This window comes from Callorhinus ursinus, unplaced genomic scaffold (assembly GCF_003265705.2).
Source record: "Callorhinus ursinus isolate GAN/ISIS: 27379988/994484 unplaced genomic scaffold, GSC_fseal_2.0 scaffold30, whole genome shotgun sequence".
NCBI lineage: Eukaryota > Metazoa > Chordata > Mammalia > Carnivora > Otariidae > Callorhinus > Callorhinus ursinus.
This window is the reverse complement of record NW_027397092.1, coordinates 12,759,135-12,777,291: the sequence shown is the minus strand read 5'-3', so window position 1 is coordinate 12,777,291 and position 18,157 is coordinate 12,759,135. Positions and strand designations below refer to the sequence as shown.

Sequence of the window (18,157 nt, the reverse complement as noted above, 5' to 3'; positions counted from 1 at the left end):
AGCATTAACCTTTGATTATGAAAAAAAATTATGGATTAGTGAAGTTTTTGGTTATGTAGTGTTCACTAACTTCCAGTTGCTTCTGCGATCACTTCAAAATAATTTGAACACAGCTTCGTGACACACGAGTCAGCTCAACATGAACGTATTTTCAAAGTGAGATGACCTGAGTCCATAAAAATACACCACACTATACATTTGTAACATACAAATATGAAGTATATCATGGTGCTTACAAAAACATTACATATTTTTAAATGTTCTTGTCAGTAGTATGTAAATGCCACTTACTCAATTAATTGGTTTTGCCTGATTTTTCCACCTAACGCAATGTCTGATACTATATTCATAGCAGGATCGTTTTGTTAAATTATGACCTAATTTACATTCTTTGTTATGGGAGAAGTACCGATATAAATGTCAGAGTTAATGATTAGAGCAGATAAGCCTTTGTGGCAGAATGCCAGGTCTTTTGTATTTAGAAATAAACCAGCAGTTATGTCTGTGTCGTAGGTGGCCTAGTGGTTAAGAATTCATTTAAATACTTTCTCCGGATGAAATGAAGACTGAGAACTTGTACCTATTGGGTAATCATCACAGGTTTTATATCCAGAATTCTCTATTTGTTGGCCTGATTTAATTCTGAAACTATAATCATGACACAAAAGTTGCCTCAATATATCTGCCCTTTCAGTAGTAACCTGTGTGCCGAACTTAATGAAGTCAAATTTCCTGTCTGGGAGGCCTCGGAGCACGGAGACTCCATCTGCATCCTCCATAAGCTCACGGAGCTGCTGCAGACATGCACTTGCCTCTCGCTGTCGTGTCATCTCCTTACACACGGACCATTTCCCCACGTGGGCTGAAACATAAACTTGTCACAGATTAGGTAAACAGACACACTGTGCTCCAGGGGAGTCGCAGGGATCAGAAAGAATTCCACAGAACAGATGTGACCTGTGCCCAGGGTGAAATGTGGATTATGATAAAGCCCAAAGGAGTCAAGCCACATGCTCTATATCGACCAGACAGCTAAAAGCAAAATTGTTATCTCCAAAGTTAAAAGCACAATCAGGCTTTGATTTGGTAAAAATAAGAGCAACTGTGAAAGTATAACCTATAATTATCCTGCAGTCAGGAATTCACAGTGAAAGGTTAGTTACTAAACAAGTAAAACCTATGTCAGCTGATGGCTGGATGCAAACCTCTCTCAGAAGACACAGTCGGCACCTAATGGGTTCTCAAGCAGTTAAAAGCATAGTAGTTTTTTGGTTCAGTAGATCCAGTTAAATAGTATTTCTTTCAATTATTTTAAGTCAGATTATTTAAATGTTTATATGTATTTCCCCCCCATATAGAATGAATTTGGGAATTGCTGGGAGAATATACGTGTACCCAGATACGGTGTTGTTTTTTTTTTTAAATTGAGACGGAATTCACATACCCTAAAATTCATGATTTCCAAATTCATACAGTTTAGTGGTGTTTAGTATATTCTAACCAGAGCTTGCAACCATCACCACCACATTTTCATTGCTCCAGAAAGAAATTCCGTACCCATAAGCAGACATCTTCATTTCTTCCTCCCTGCAGCCCCTGGAAACTAGTAATCTACTTTCTAGCTCCATGGATCTGGGATTCAGGCTTTTGAAGTAATCTTTGGTTCAGATCAGAGAATAAAAGAGTTATTCCCAGTAGACAGACTGCAAATGTCTTTCCCCAAGGGCTGCCATCGTATCAAGAAACAGCACAAACAGAAGATATAAAAGGGTAGGGCAAGGCTTTTTTAAAGCCATAATTTAGGCGGATTTGTTGGGTTTTGGTATTTTGGGTTTGTTTCTGTTTGTTTTTTGGTTTTTGGTTTTTTTTTACTTTTATATGCTTTTGCCAATCAGCCATCAGAGTAAACCTTTTTTAAATACAGTTCCAGACGTATTTCCCTATAAAGCCGTCAAGCCCCTGACGCTCGGCCTCTTCCCCTCACCGCCCCCTTCCCCCAGCGTGAGAGTTTCTTCCTTTGTCCTCCTAGACGAGAACGAATGCTCCAACCCCAACGCCTGTGGCTCGGCTTCCTGCTACAACACCCTGGGGGGTTACAAGTGCGTCTGCCCCTCGGGGTTCTCCTTCGACCAGTTCTCCAGTGCCTGCCACGACGTCAACGAGTGCTCGTCCTCCAAGAACCCGTGCAATTACGGCTGCTCCAACACGGAGGGCGGCTACCTCTGCGGCTGCCCGCCCGGGTACTACAGAGTGGGACAGGGGTAAGGCCGCCGGCGCCGCCGCGCGCTCGGGGAAAGTGAACGGTGACGGAAGGCCCGGGAGGCCGAAGCGCTGCTCGGAGGACTTAGGGTGTGGGAAGAAGCACCGCCAGGAAGGTACATGGGTTAGGTCAGTGTGGCAGGATCGCCTCCTTCGTGGTGACCGGAAGACCCCCTTTTGTACAGGTAGCACTCGCCGGCCCCTCAGAAGAGCCTGAACTGATTCAGTCGGATCCCTCAAGGCCAGAGACAAGCAGATGTTTAAAAATGCAGCTCCCTTGTTGTCACTGACACCTGGGTTATAAAGTACAAGTAGAAATGGCTGCGCCGGATTTTTCTATGAATTTAGGCAAGTGCTTGCCCAGTGGTCCCCAAGGAAGGAGTCTGTCGCTTACCCCTGCTCCTCTGGTTTATACGGCACAGAGAGGATGTGCCTGGGCCCTGTGGCGCCATCCCCACCCGGCCGGGTTCCGGCCAGCTAGTGGCCTGCTGCCGGGTGAGCTGGGGCTAGTGCGGCTGGCTGCAGTGGAGGTGCGAGCTGCCTGCGCCCCGCCGCCCAGAAGACGGGGACGGACGGGTCAGGCAGGGTCACCTCCCCCCCCCCCCGCCCCGAAGGAGCAGTGCGTGCGTTGAGGCGTGGGGACTAATCTGTCTACCACTGCTGCCTAATCATGCTTGAAACCAAAGCCTTGGTCCAGACCAGTGTCCTTTAGGGCCAGCTCAGGGACTCTCACTATCCATAATGGGAGCTCAGAAGTCTCAGCTGTAACAGCAGCGAGCTTTCTCAAGAGCATAAGCACGGGCTTCGGGCTTTTTCTAAAGCAATGGAAATTCTCAACATTCTCTTTTGAAATTCATAATTTGCTTTTTCTTTAGCTTCTTGATTTAACCACACGTGAGTGCTTCAGTCTAATTAGGATTGAAAACTGGAGAAGCCTGAGCTCACTCTCACAAGAATTTTGATGTTCCGAATGAGCAAGAACCTCATGCATTAAGTGTTGAAGGAAAGAGTTACCAAGAGTATTAGGTTTTCCTGTTTGTGAGCTTAGAGTTTACTTTGTCGGTTTCTTGTCTCTGAAAAGTCTCTGCTCTACCACTGGAAAACTGTGGACACGGTTGGTGGTGAAGTCTGACCTTGCCTTGCTTCTCATTGCCAACAGCCACTGTGTCTCAGGAATGGGATTTAACAAAGGGCAGTACCTGTCCCTGGATGCGGAGGTCGATGAGGAAAATGCTCTGTCCCCGGAAGCATGCTATGAGTGTAAAATCAATGGCTACTCTAAGAAAGACGGCAGACAGAAGAGAAGTGTTGGGGAAGCCGAACCCACTGCTGTGAGTAAACCTCGCTCTGTCCTCTCACAAGATTTTATCCTTAAGCAGGAACACATACTGTGCAGCCAAATTTTATATAGGTTTCAGCCTCAGTGAAGTTAAAGTTTTCTTGTAACATTTTAACTAAATCCACAGGCACAATATGGCAAACACCCGTCAGTGGCATTATTAGCTCGGAACACAAGGACTAGAGGGGAAAAAAACTTTTAAGATTCACAGTTTCAGGGACACCTGGGTGGCTCAGATGGTTGAGCGTCTGCCTTCGGCTCAGGTCATGACCCCAGGGTCCTGGGATCTAGCCCCGCATCGGGCTCCCTGCTCAGTGCAGAGCCTGCTTCTCCCTCTCCCACTGCCATTCCCTCCGCTTGTGTTCTCTGGCTCTCTCTGTCAAATAAATAAAATCTTAAAAAATAATAAAATTTTAAAAAATGATCATTGGTTTAAAAAAAAAAAAAAAAGACTCACAGTTTCAGATCCTACACTTTTGTCTTTGATTTGTGCCAGAGGAAAAAAGGTGTCCATCTAGGAAATAGCAGTTTTGAAATGATTAAAAAAACAAATTATTTTGAATTTGTCCACTTCTGTTTTATACAACTATAGTACACTAGGCTGATTTTAATTTTCAGTAGATAAGCCAACTAGGTCTCATATTCTGTGACATGTATAAGTGTTCCCTCCATAAAAGATGGTATCTCCAGGTAAAGTGTATTTGAAAGGAACTGGAGATCTGAATTGCCTGCTGGTGGTTCTGTGCTGTTGATGGCATTTAACTGAGTAGTTAAAAGGGAGGGCCATGACTGTGTGGTTTTGAGTGTTCCCTGACCCTCCCCACTTCTTACCCGTGTCACATGGGGCATGTTCACTTAACCTCTCTCTACCTCAATTTCTTCACCTGTAAAATGGGGATAAAAATGCCTGGGTGGCTCAGTTGGTTAAGTGTCTGACTCTTCATTGCAGCTCAGGGTTGTGAGTTTAAGCCCAGTTGGGCTTCCTGCTGGGCCTACTTTAAAAAAAACAAAACAAAAAACTTGAAGGCTGACAAGAAAATTGAGTTGACACTGTGAAGTGCCTGGAGCAGTGCTGGACATATTAGTAAATGTCACCAAGTAATACCTGGTATCCAAAGATGTTGGTGATTTCCCCTCTTCACTCAACATTATTGTAAAATTCCCCCCCCAAAAAAAAAAAAAAACCCTAGGCAACAACTAACTGGCTGTGTGAGTTGGGTGACTTGCTTCAGTTTTCTGGGCCTCTGAAAGTTTCCTGATCTGTAAGGCTAGATTTCTCTAGCCAGAATGTCTGTGGTTTAATTTTATAATAATAAACAGGCCAGCATTAGATTTACCTTAAGTTGACTAAGGTACTAACTGATATTTAAATATGGCAATTGAGATATCCATCAAGTACCTCTGACTACATTCAGAAATTTTGTTTATGAAACCTTCCCACCATGATACTGGGGACAGGCTTATGTCTGATCACTGATGGGCACTTTTTTTTTTTAAGATTTTATTTATCTATCTATCTATCTGTGAAAGAGAGAGAGAGTGCTCGCACAAGTGGGTGCAGGGGCAGAGGGAAAGGGAGAGACAGGAATTTCAAGGAGACTCCACACCAAGCATGGAGCCCACTGCGAGGCTCCATCTCACAACCTGAACCGAAATTAAGAGTCAGACACTTAACCCACTGAGCCACCCCGGCGCCCCCTGATGGGCACTTATGTGCCAGCAGAGCCAAGTTCTTAAGGCATTCACTCAAAGCTTTGGATTTTTGCCTGTCTTACAAATAGCATTTTAGGGGCACCTGGGTGGTACAGTCAGTTAAGCAACTGACTCTTGGTTCCAGCTTGGGTCGTGATCTCAGGGTCCTGGGATGGAGCCCCACATCCAGCTCTGTGCTCAGCATGGAGTCGGCCTCAGGACTCTCTCTCTCTCCCCCTCTCCCTTTGGCCCTCCCCCCTGCTCGCTACATAAATCTTTAAAAAAAAAATAAAATAACATTCTAAAACCTTCCACCCCTCTGACCAAGTGAGACTTGGTTTATCTGGGCCCGGCCCCACTGTTTCTTTTTTTTTTTACCAAAGCTGACTCAAACCCAAGCCCAGGACTCGGCAGGTCCCTCTGTGTGCCCATGGCTGTGGGGGCCTTACAGATCACACCAGGCCTTCAGAGTGCAGATTGCTCTGGGGACCATCCCTACTGTTGGCTAAGAGCCGCACTTCTAGTTTAGACTCCAGCCACAAAAAAAAAAAAAAAAAAAAATTACAATCATTTCTTATTTTTTTATTAACAAGCTTGTTATTCCATAGACTCATCAAAAATATTTTGCAATGTGAATGCTCTCTGTAGGTTCAGCCCTGTCACCTGGACCAGGTGAATGAGAGGCTGTAAAGATCTCCACAGACCACGCCCAGGGGAACTAACCTCTCCCCTCAGCCGACAGGGCCGCACAGGAGCCTCCTGTGCAAGCACTCGTGGTGCGGCGAGCACACAGAGCCCTCTGCGTGTGCCTTAGAGTCTCCTCCCCCGTCCTTTCCTGCTCTTTCTCCAGGTTGAACACGTCAGCCTAGAGAGCGTCGACATGGACAGCCCCATGAGAATGAAGTTCAACCTCTCCGGCCTTGGCTCGAAGGAGCACATCCTAGAACTCATGCCCGCCATCGAGCCCCTCAACAACCACATCCGCTACGTCATCTCTCAAGGGAACGACGAGGGCATCTTCCGCATCCACCAAAGAAACGGGCTCAGCTACTTGCACACGGCCAGGAGGAAGCTCGTGCCCGGCACATACACACTGGAAATCACTAGCATCCCTCTCTACAAGAAGAAGGAGCTTAAGAAACTGGAAGACCACAATGAGGATGACTACCTCCTAGGGGAGCTCGGGGAGGCTCTCCGGATGAGGCTGCAGATTCAGCTCTATTAAGCCCTTACAGACTTGGTCCTGGGCTCCAGTCCCTGCACAACCAGCCCGCAGCAGCCTCAGAGAAATCAGTGACTAATTGCAAAGAGGGGAAAAAAAAAAAAAAAAAAAAAAGACAACTTTTGTTTCTTTCCTCCCTGTCTTCAGACTGCGCAATGTTGACCCTCACAGGGAGGGGTAATTGAGACTCTGGTGTGGCCAAAGATTTGAGTACAAAGGCAACCGTGGTTACTGTATTTTTTTTTTTTTATATAACTTCACTTTAAAAATATATTAAAAGAAAACTAAAACTAAATGTTCAAGAGATCAGCATATGGCACTAAATGCACAAAAATAATGTGAGCTTTTTTTTTTTTTTCCTGTTAGCAGTCTGTAACACTTTGGGTATTTTGCTATAGTTGCTAATTAAAAAAAAAATATAGATGTTTATTTATTTTTAATGCAGTAATATATGGAGAAATGAACAAACTATGTAAACAAAAAGGGAAACTCACTTGTTTTTCTTTAGATTTATAAATTTGAGCTTATTTCTTTTAGAGGTGCTTTTTAAAAATCCAGTAGATTCAAGAGAGGTTTCCTTTTGGTTTTCTGCCAGGGGTCCAACTGGTACCCATCTGATGATTTTTAAAGAAAGCCTCCCAGAGCTGTAAGGGCAGCGTAGTCAATAACTTAAAAGACGGCCGAGTCATTAGATCCTTCAGAAAGGAGCTCAAACCCAGAGCAACTCGTGGTGACGATGATCGTTCCCACCACCGGACACACCAGGCAACCGCAGATGAAGCGTAACCACTGTAGCAAAATACCTTGACTGCTTGTTAGACCAGTAGCGTTGCAGGCCAAACCGTACTGTATTTCCTTCGTATAACCTCACGGAAGCACGCGTGCTCCCCACAACACCTCATTCCTACCCAGGGTGGGCCGCGCTCTTGGGGCCCCGGCAGCCGCCGAGGCACAGCCCGGTCCTCTGCCAAGGAACGCCTGGCGTTCTGTAGTGTTTGGTGCTGTCTTAGATTAATGGTGCATTTATTATGTTCAAGCTGTTTCAGGATTGCCATATGTGCAAACAAATCATGCAGTACAGCCGAGGAATATATGTTGTTGTTGTTGTTGTTGTTGTTTTAAATCCATTTTTTTTTTAGAATTTTCATTAATACTGTAGTTATACACCATATGCCTCGTTTTATCATAGCCTATTGTGTATGAGAGATGTTTGTACAATGAACTGATGTTTAGTTTGCTTTAGTCATTTAAAAAGATTCTGTACCAGGACGTGCTGATAGAAGGACGGCCCCGCCTACTTCTCAACCCAAGAACCTGTCCCTGGCCCAGTGCCCAAACCTCATCTGTGAAATGGCCCAAGCACATGCAGGCTCCGGGTTGTTCCTCTCACACCGTGCTGACCAAAGAAAGATTCATAACCAATTCTATCCAGTTGGGGGTTTTGTGTTGTTTTAATACCTAAAAAAAGAAACTGTAAATTTGTAATCAAGTGTTTGTGAGGAAAAACTTATGGTTTTTGGTTTTGTTTGTTTTTGTAGGTCTATGTATCAAATATGACACTTTTCTTGCAATAAAGCTTATTTTGGGGTAGTTGGCTGGCTGAGAGTTTGATGAGACTACAGCCTCCGCTGTGTGGGTGGGAGGCGCTGGGGGCTTTGCCTACCGAGACCTGTCTGAAAGGGCCAGGAGGAGAGCCAGGCCCAGTTACAGGAAAACGAGAGAATGCTGTCCAGCCTGTGACACAGGAGTGTTCAAGTGACGAAGACAACGTAAAGCCCTCTTCAAGTAGGACAAAACTAAGGCAGTAGGTCGTTCCCTTCCCCATAGGTTCTAGGTCGCCTCGGAGCCCCCCATCTTTCTAGAGACCTGAGAATCTCTTCATGTCATCCCCACGTAGGCTCTGAGGACCTCTGTGTTAAAGGACCTGTGAGGAAGTACAACATTCTCTGAGGCTTTCTTCTTTAAGGCTTTTCCTGACCTTGAGTTTTTAGGCAACAGTACACACTGAGCATACCCCGGGGCCAAATGGTGTCTCCTCATCCAAAAGAATCCAAAGCTTCCTATCTCTTACAGTGTTTACAGACTTCCCTCGGTGGGTAAGTGGCCAGATACGACAAGTCACCTAACTGAAACCTTTTTTTTCCCTTCTGATACACTGTTGAAACGAGCACAGAAATGTCTTAGAAGTCAATTCAGTGCAAAGTTTGAGAATCCGTGTGCTCAACTTCTTCATCCGAGGGATGAAAACAAGGAAATGTGACCGATCCTAATGCTGCCCTCTGCCTATCAGCAAGGAAAGTATTTGCCTCAGGGGCACGCCTTGTATCTTAACATACATACTGAGTGTCATCTGACATCTGTTAGTGCTACAGCAGGAGCGCTCATAATGTGAAATCACCTGGAACCAAATTCGACTCTAACTTTGAACTGTGAGCCACAACACTCTTAAGTTTGCCTAAAATAACCTGCTCTTAAGGGAAGTTTGAGAATCCACACCATCAGGCACTTTACACGGAAAAGATAAAAGACCATTCAGGGCTTTCCACAGAACGTACTGGAAAGAAATGACTACCTCAAGACACTCCTAGAAGAACCTTCTCAGGCACCTCTGGCTGCCTTATTAAAATTCTCTCACCCTGAGCCCTGACACAGCCATGATTAATTTGTGTCTCTGGTAACTAACTGCTAATGATATACTTTTTATCATTTTTGTCATTCTCACAAAGTGTCCCCTCAGAAATTACTTTGGCTAAGTTATACAAAAGTAAGCCCAGATATATATACTAAATCCAGTGGGTACCTGTATTAGTAATAATAAGCAATAATTTGGTTTTCAGATGACAAGAATTCTCTTTCCATTAACATTTAGGCTTGGACTTTTTTAAAAAAAATTTAGTTCTTCTTAATACTCGTGGAAGATGAAAGCTGATGGTCATGTTTGCACAGGAACAATGAAAATAATCCAGGGATTTTACTCTAAATTCAAACACCTGCCCTTTTTACACTATCTAGGAATATCAAACAGGATCATTCGTTACAGTCTGTCCCTTCTCAATAACCCGAGGTTTTATTTTGCATTCATTGCTTTCTTGGTTCACAAAATAAATGCTTGGGGTGGTGGGTGGAAAATACAGCTAAAATGACAGAGCATCAATCTAACTGAGTCCTACCAACCTTTACATTCCCATCCTTAGTGCTCAGGGAAAACAGGTCAATTCATATGTTAAAATGAACCATGAGGAATCGCCAACCTTTTGCCATGTTTGACCTACAGAATGGCCATTTCATAGGGTTCACTTTAATGGCACAGAAATATTCATGCTCCTCTAGAATAAACTGGAAATTTTTAAAAAATGTTCCTGTCTCTCTGAAAGACAACCAATTCCATTCACTCCGTTCCATGCCGCTTGTGGCTCATTTGTACTCCTGATTTACAGTAGTCCACAAGAGAATATACATAATTTATTCAAATAGCCACTTTCTTTCATGCTCCAAAGAACTTTGGACAGAGTCTAAATCACACATCTCTGGGACCTTGTGGCAATTACTGGCAGCTGTCTAAAGACAAAAACAAATCCACTGGGAAAGACTGAAACATAGCACCATGTTTAAAAAAAAAAAAAAAAAAGTAACTTTAGGCATCTTTACTTCTGGAGAGACAGGGGAAACATGGAGACTCATTAACACCGCCCAGAGAGTGAGCGGGACAGCCGTTTGCAATCTCAGCCAGCCTGCTTTTGATATCTCGCTTCTGGTTTTTTGGGTTTTTGTTTTGTTTTGTTCTGTTTAAACCATGATTGCTCTCCCAAATAAATACAAAGCTATGGTGTTCTTGCTTAAGAAGAAGTATGTATTTCTGACCCAAATTCTTCTTGAAAATTCATTGTTCTTCAGCAATGCAGAACAGTGGAGTCCTAAAATAGGATGTACATACAGCTCCTTAAATTCAGCACGTCGACCCCTAAGGCAGGATCAGCTTGCAGGTAAAAGAAAGAAACCTTCACATCAGACTGACCCGAGTTTGGCACGTGGGTTGGGGCAGGCTCCCTTGGCTCCCCTGGATCTGAAGCCCCCTCTGAAATCCTATCCACCCACTTTGGGATGCACTGGTGGGTAGAAATCCCCCGGGTGTCCTGGCGTAAGGTGCAAGTAGTAAATAAAAGGGGGAGAAGACACAATGCTGACATCACTCAGCACACCAGTGTTGGATTCCTTCTCCTCTGACAAGCTACCCAACCTCCCCGAGCCTTGGGTTCTTACCTAGGGTGATGTTTCCCTAGCACGTGGCTGAGAGGACTGAGTGAGACAGGACAGGCTGCATGGTCGACATAGGGCCGGGCCCGCGGCCCACACTTAGTAACCTCGTGCTCTTCCTCCCGCTGTGACCAAAGCCCCTAGCGGGAGAATGTGCCCCATATTCACACAAAGCTCCTTCCTAAGCAGGGCCCTGAAACCTGGGCCTTCCCACAGACTTGTAGGACCACATCCAGATAAAGAGCATCCCGGCCATGTCTCCTAAATGGTCTGCACCTCGAGGGACTCTTTGGCAGTCCCGGCGTGCTCACGAGCGTCTACAATCTCCACCCTGCTCTTTGCTTTCTAGAGTCGTGGGCTACAGCCCTGGAAGCCTGGGCCACAGATACAGCCAGAGTCCTCGCATCTACAGAGCCCAAGGAAACCAGACACGAAAGAGAACACAGACATAGGATAACCCTTTGTAGGATGATTTGGTGTCATGGAATATCAGAGCTAGAAAGCCCTTTAGAAGCCTCCTCATATTACCTGTGGGGCAACTGAGACCCAGAGCTGTAACCCAGCTAATTGCATTGCTCGTTTCCGTGGAGGTGAGACCAGAGCCCTGGCTGCCCGCTTGTCGTCTGGTGCTATTCCTATTTCCACGACATGGTAAGCCTATTTGGATTTCTTTTAAACCCCGAGGATATAGTCCAGTTCCCATGGTTTTGGCTCACACTGAATCCACAAATGTTTTCCAAGCACGATTCCAGCACTGGTTTGTGTTTTGTCTACCCTACCTTCAGTGTGACTGCTCCCAGCCTCCTGTAGACCAGAGATCTGTGTGCACACCGGAACACCAAGACACTGGCCTGCCACAGAGTCGCGCCCCACCCCCCCAACCATGTACGTCTTTAAAAGCCCTCGATAGCCCAGGTTTTCAAAGGGCTAAACGTGTTATTTAAACCAGGCCTCCAAAACTTTGAAAACAAATACACATTTGTTTTACGAAGTGTGCCTAAAGAAAGCACACTGGTTGCTTGTGTTACTTAATTGTCATTTTCCCCCCTTTTTCCTGTGAGCCTAAAAAAGATATTACTAGATTAAGTTGGCTTACTTTTGAAATAGCCAACAACCAACAGCTCCCATTAGTCACCCCCATTAGGACTGCATATTAAATGTCAGGATGTAGTGTAGACATTTTCCAAAGGAAAACAGGAAAACGCTGTACATGATTTTTAGAGCAAGCCATAGGGAAAGTGAACATTAATAGCCTTCCCCAGACAACCACTGTTCCATGCGTGAGTTGCATTAATGAAATAGCGGTATATGCTGGGACCGGCCAACTCCTGAAAAAGTGTCAGAAAAGCAACCCCGGGGCCTGCTTAAGCCTCAGCGGTTTCTGCTCCCGGGTTTACCCCCTTGCTTCCACTCGACTGGACCCGGGCACTCCTGTGCCACTGGGAAGCCTGTTTGTGCAGTGGTGGATTTAGAGCCTCAGGCCTGTGCGTTTGTGGGTATGGGACCTGAGGCTGGGGCCTAGGACCCATAGCCCTGTACCAGCACCTGGGATGAGCCTACATCTTAGTTAACTCACATTCCAGGTCAGTCACAGAGCCAAGAACTGTGCAAGAACTGTGATTGAACAATGAAGGGAAGCCGAGGACTCTAAGACTCTCCAGAGTCCACCACCTTCAGTAGTAATGAGCCAGCACGGACCGTGAGGAGCCTCCCGGGGGAACTGGACCCTGTCCAAGGAGTGGGTGGTTTCATGGTAACGATGTTACCGGAAATCTGAACACATTTCTGGCGATCATTCTGGAAGGATCTTCCCATCATTTTGGAGGGCTTTCTTGATTTATGTTGCTTTTTTTTGCAACTTTCTAGGAAGCCTCATGGATCTCATCCAGGATGAGAGCCAAATGAAAGGCTCTTTGGGAAGGCTGACCTGTAATCTGGATTTTTCACATGAGGGGATCCTCATCCAAACCTGGACTGGCTGCCGTTCTGTAGTGTTGTGCGTGGGAGAAAAAAACCGATACCTTCTCTTCTCACAGAATGCTTACACTGTTCTTAGTTTTGAAACAAAGTAGGTCCATGAATATTTGTTGGACACATATTATCCAGTCCTAAAGGGATCTTGCCCTCAAAAGTTGATGGTCAATTCAGAGAAACAAGATAAGCGGACAAGATTATAAAATGGTACCGCGGTTAAGGGCCGTGGTGAACAACTCAAATGGCCTACACTCGTCTTGGCCAAGGGAGTGGTCACTGAAATCTAGAGCTGCCAGAGCTGATTTCCCAGGGATGGTGGGAATCGAGCTGGACCTCAGAGAACAAGGCAGATTTGGATTCAAGGTAGAGAGGAGGAAGGAGTACCTGCAAGATAGAATAGCATGCCCAAGTGTTGGAAGGGACAATGTTGGTGGCCTCCTGGAACAGGGAAAGGCAGGCCAGTGGGCCTTGAGTGATGGCGCCATGAAGAACAAAAGACAGGATTACTGGGTAGGGTGGGGCTCGGGTGTGAGGGACCCCACGGTGATGCTGAGCCATTTGGACCTTCCCCTGTAGTCAACAGCTAATGAGGGGTCACTGGTGTATGGATGAGAGCTGATGAAGAGAAGAGGACCTAAGCCCAAGCCCTAGGAAATTCTATCCAAAAATAGAATCGGAGATGTCCAAGCACCTGAGGGAAAGAAAAAGTGGAGAGGTGGTCATAAAACCAGAAGAGAGTGTCAAGGATGCCTAGATAGGAAGGTATTTGAGAAAAGAATCATGAGAGTTATCTGCTCACAAAATCTATCTTCTCCCTTCACAGCCTCCAGTTTTTATCTCTTTCGGTATGTGAGTCACTCTGTTGCCAGCAGTGAGAAAACCAACCACGTACAGGATCCTTTTCCACCCACAGACCTGAAAGGTGGCATGGCGGACGGGGAAAAGGGTAGCCTTTCAGGCAAAAAGAACCGGGTGTGTATCCAGGCTACCGGTCATTCCCTGGGTGGAATTAGTCAAGTTCTGTTAAGCTTTGTAAGTCTCTGTGGGGGGCCCATCTGCATCACCCTTTCCCGGGAATTCCTGTGACAAATTACCAACTGTGCTTTGGGTCACTCACTACCCAGCTGCAATCACAGACAGTCATACTGGGACATCAGGGGTCTCTACCTGTACCACTGGGGTCTCTCTCCTTGGAATGTGACCTTGAGCAGAATAAAACAAGAGCAAAAAACAGTTCTCACGTTCAAACTAAGGGCCCCCCAATGAAACTCTGGGTCACCTCCTGCCATCCAGATCCCGGGAGCTGACCCATTCCGCCTTCTGTCTAAGCCTGGTTCTTCAGTGTTCCCAAAATGTTCTGAGCTAACATTATAGTCAATTACTTTTATTGTCAGAATAGTTATTACTTACATCTTAAGAACTCAAACTCCTAGGACTGTTAGGAGCATTACAAGCATGGAAATCTCCAAGCACATGGCCTACGATATATAGAGAGCACACAACAGACCAACTCTAATGATGTCAGGAAGGAAGCCTGATGTTTTCCTCAGTCCAATCTCCTGGGCCCTCTAATAGCCCTGAATAACTAAGCCAGGGTGGGGCCACACAAAGCTCTTGTGAACCCACTTCTTTTCACGATTTCCCACATCCTCCGCACCACTCTAGTTGGGGCAGGACGGCGGTGGGCAGGGCTGTGCTGGGCTCAGGAGTGGAGACATCAACCACGGACAGGCCCCTTTGTTTCCGAGCCGGGGGGAAAGTGGGGCGCCCTCTGCCCAGGAGCTAGTTTTCTTGCATTCCACAAAGGACCGAGAAAAATGGCGGTAAGAGAAACCATTCATGATCCCCAAGGAGTCAGCCCAGCAGCCCCCAAAAGAGTGGAAATAGCCCAGCTAAAGAGAAGAGAGAGAAATCAAAAGCTGTGGTTCTGTGTCAGGCACTTTAATTAAATTTCTTTCCCTGCTGTCATCCTCTGTTTTTCCGGCAATATTCCACTCAACTGTGCCGTGGGCTGACTGAGTACATGCATGTGAAGCTTTGTGTAGAATAAATAATTACACCAGACATTTTTGAAAGAATAAATGCATTTGGCCTAACAAAGCCAGTTCACATCTTAAAGAACCAGTTTCTCCAAATGCCAGTTAGGTCAGCTATTTCTCCAGCAACCTTGCAGTTAATTCTTCACCCTTGTCTCCTTGGTCCTGCAACACACAGTCCTCAGAACAGAAAAAAAAAAAAAAAAAAAAAAAAAAAGCTTTCTGGTCTGTTTTAAATTTGTTTTTATCTGCTTTACGTGTGTTACTTTGCCCTTGTATTTGTTTTATAGCAAAAACAAAATAGGGGAAAGATAACCACATACCTGAACGTCTGTGTATCTGTAAGCTCCATTTTGCTATTGATAGTAAAAGCGATTTGCTTGACAGCATAGATCTTTTCCATATACTACAAATACCCACTTCCCTCCTTCCCTTGAAGGTTCTTTCAGGGGCGGATGAAGGGAGAGCTAGTGACATGTGCGCAACCCTCCGGGGTCCTCCTGAGAGCTATTTCTACCACAAGAAACCTAAATGCCTAACCCCTCTTCAGAAGAGGAAACCGCAGTCAGCCTGGAATCAGAGAGAGCCGGGCGAGGCGTTGTGTTTCCGAGCCCCTGCTCCCGACTCCATCCAAAGCCGCCACCTGACCAGGCAGCAGACGAATCATGCCTCCTAATGTAACACAAACACACACCCCTGAATATGAGGCAGCCCCAAGAGTAAGGCAAGCGCCCCTTTTCCCAGTGGAGAGAGACTGTTACAGATAAAGAGGGAGTGTGGGGCCAAACAATCTATAAATTTTAGGAAGTGTATGTAATTAAATTTTATTTTCTCTCTATTTAGTTACATAACTTTAAAAACTGCAATCCTATCTAAAATAATATATTGATTTAATATCGATTTTTTCTCCACACTCACATTTTTATCAAGCAATTTTATTTAAATTTCTTGCGTGCATCTCTGACCTACGTGTGTTCTTAATTTAGCACAGATTTCCAAAGCATGAACTCTCCAGGGTCACCTGAATCGTTTTGAGACCCAGCATTTTTCGAGTGGGGCTGTACTACAGTTGTGTTTCCCAGGCCACAGCTACTCATTTGCAGGGTGTTAGGGCAGCTGGTTATTTTCACTCATCTTATAGATGTCTGTTCAAGATCTTCATAAAGAAATTACCATACTGCTTTTTAAAATGATTAGAAAGCTGTCTTTAAGAGATGATCTGAAGCTTGCAATTGTGATATCATAATGCAGGAATAATTACTTAATCTGTGTTAAATTTATTTTCCTTAAGAAAATGGATCAGGTGACCTTTATAAAACCAAAGTTATTATTGATTGAAGCCACTTTAGGACAATGTAATTTCTCCAAACCTGTACTATATTCGTAATGAACTTCTTGGGTGTACACCCCATGTAATAAAGACTTTTTATAAAATTAGCACATTAAGGAACGCCCTGCAATATATGCTTGCCCAAATATATAACTAACTATCCTAAACTTAACGTTTATATGCGTTAACAGGTAAGCCCAAACACAGTAATTAAACTAATATTCATATATATTAACAAGTTAACAAAGAAACAGTAATTTCATGGTCGAAGCTTATTAATATTATTTTATATGTTTCACGGGAAGAGGTTTTTTTTTCCGGCTCCTTTTTTTTTTTTTTTAACCCAATCTGAGATTCTTTTATTTTTTAAAATGACATTTGTTTTTAATTTCTGAATATAAAAAAAATTTTTTAATTTGCTACAGAAGATTTGAAAATGTAAGTTATGATAGACAAACTAATAGCGCCCCCAAAATGTCTATACCCAGAGCCTTTGAATAGGTTACTTTACAGGTCAAAAGGGACCTTGCAGTTATGCTTAAAGGCTGAGGATCTTAACATGGGGAAATTATCCTAATTATCTAGGTGAACCCGTGTAATCAAATGAGCCCTTAAAAGCAGAGAATCTGTGGGGCCCCTGGGTGGCTCAGTCAGTTAAGCAGCCAACTCTTGATTTTGGCTCAGGTCACAATCTCAGGGTCCTGGGATCGAGCCCTGTGTCAGGCTCTGTGCTCAGCGGGGAGCCTGCCTGCGGATTCTCTCCCTTTTCCTCTGCCCCCCCCCCCCTCATGCTCACTCTTTCTCTCTCTCAAATAGATAAATCTTAAAAAAAAAAAGATAGAGAATCAGAGAATCTGCTATAAACTGAATGTTTGTATCCTCCGAAAATTTGTATGTTGAAATCCTAATCCCCAAGGTGATAGTATTAGCTGGTGGGGCCTCTGAATGGTGATTAGGTCAGGAGGGTACAGCGCTCACACGTGGGATTAGAGCCCTTATCAAAAAGACCCCAGAAAGCTCAACTGTCTCCTTCTCCCATGTGAGGACACAGCAAAAGAACAACTGTCCCAGAACCAGGAAGCAGATCCTCCCCAGACAATGAATTTTGCGGGCACTTTGATCTTAGACTTCCGGCCTCCAGCACTGTGAGAGATAAATCTCTGGTTTATAAGCCACCCAGTCTGTGGTGTTTTGTTGTAGCAGCCCAAAGGGACTGAAAGAGAAGCCTCCTGGTTGTGATCATGGGGACATGTGAAGACCGAAGGACCAGAGCAAAGCAATGGAAAAGGACTGGATCCATCGCTGTTTGCATTGAAAATGGATATGGGGGGAGGGGTTGGAGGGGGGAGGTTTTAATCTCCTAGTGCTGCCATAGCAAAGCACCATGACTGGGTGGCTTAGACAGAAATTTATTGTCTCATAGTTCTGGAATCTAGAAGTCCAAAATCAAAGTGTCAGCAAGGCCATGTTCCCTCTGAAGCCTGTAGGAGAGAATCCTCCCTCGCTTCTTCCTAGCCTCTGTAGCTTGCCAGAAATCCTCTGCATTCCTTCGCTTGCAGATGGAGCTCTTCTGTCTCCAGCCGGTCATCACATTGTGGTCCTCACTCGTGTATGTGTCTCTGTGTCTCTTCTCTTCTTATAAGGATACCGGTCATATTCGATTAAGGGCCCACTCTCCTCCAGGATGACCTCACTTAAATCTTGCATTTAAGTCACATCCTCAAAGACTCTATTTCCAAGTAGGGTCGCATTCACAGGTACCCGGGCTTAGGACTTCAACATATCTTTTTGAGAGACACAACTCAACCCACAAGAGGGACACGAGTCAAAGAATGTGAGTGACCTCCAGAACCTGGAAAAAGCAAAGAAACACATTCTTCCCTAGAACCTCCAGAAAAGAGCACAACCCTCCCAACACCTTGACTTAATCCAGTGATAATCCTGGGCGCATCTTCTGACCTACAGAACCCTAGCAATAAATCTGTATTGTTTAAGCTGCTAAGTCTGTAATATTTTGCCACAGCCCAATAGAAGAGCAATATACATAAGTA

The 18,157-nt window shown here is 44.9% G+C and overlaps 1 protein-coding gene across 1 annotated transcript in view; it reads left to right on the top strand.

Moving 5' to 3' along the window:
• The window catches only part of FBN2 (fibrillin 2), a 255,478-nt gene extending 247,376 nt beyond the window's left edge, over window positions 1-8,102 (top strand). Inside the window, exons 63-65 of the mRNA XM_025860885.2 lie at window positions 2,030-2,261; window positions 3,419-3,590; window positions 6,141-8,102. Of these exons, the coding sequence (XP_025716670.1) occupies window positions 2,030-2,261; window positions 3,419-3,590; window positions 6,141-6,515 (779 nt within the window). The 3' untranslated portion in view covers window positions 6,516-8,102. The remainder of the gene's footprint in view (window positions 1-2,029; window positions 2,262-3,418; window positions 3,591-6,140) is intronic.
• The last annotated feature ends 10,055 nt before the right edge of the window (window positions 8,103-18,157 follow it).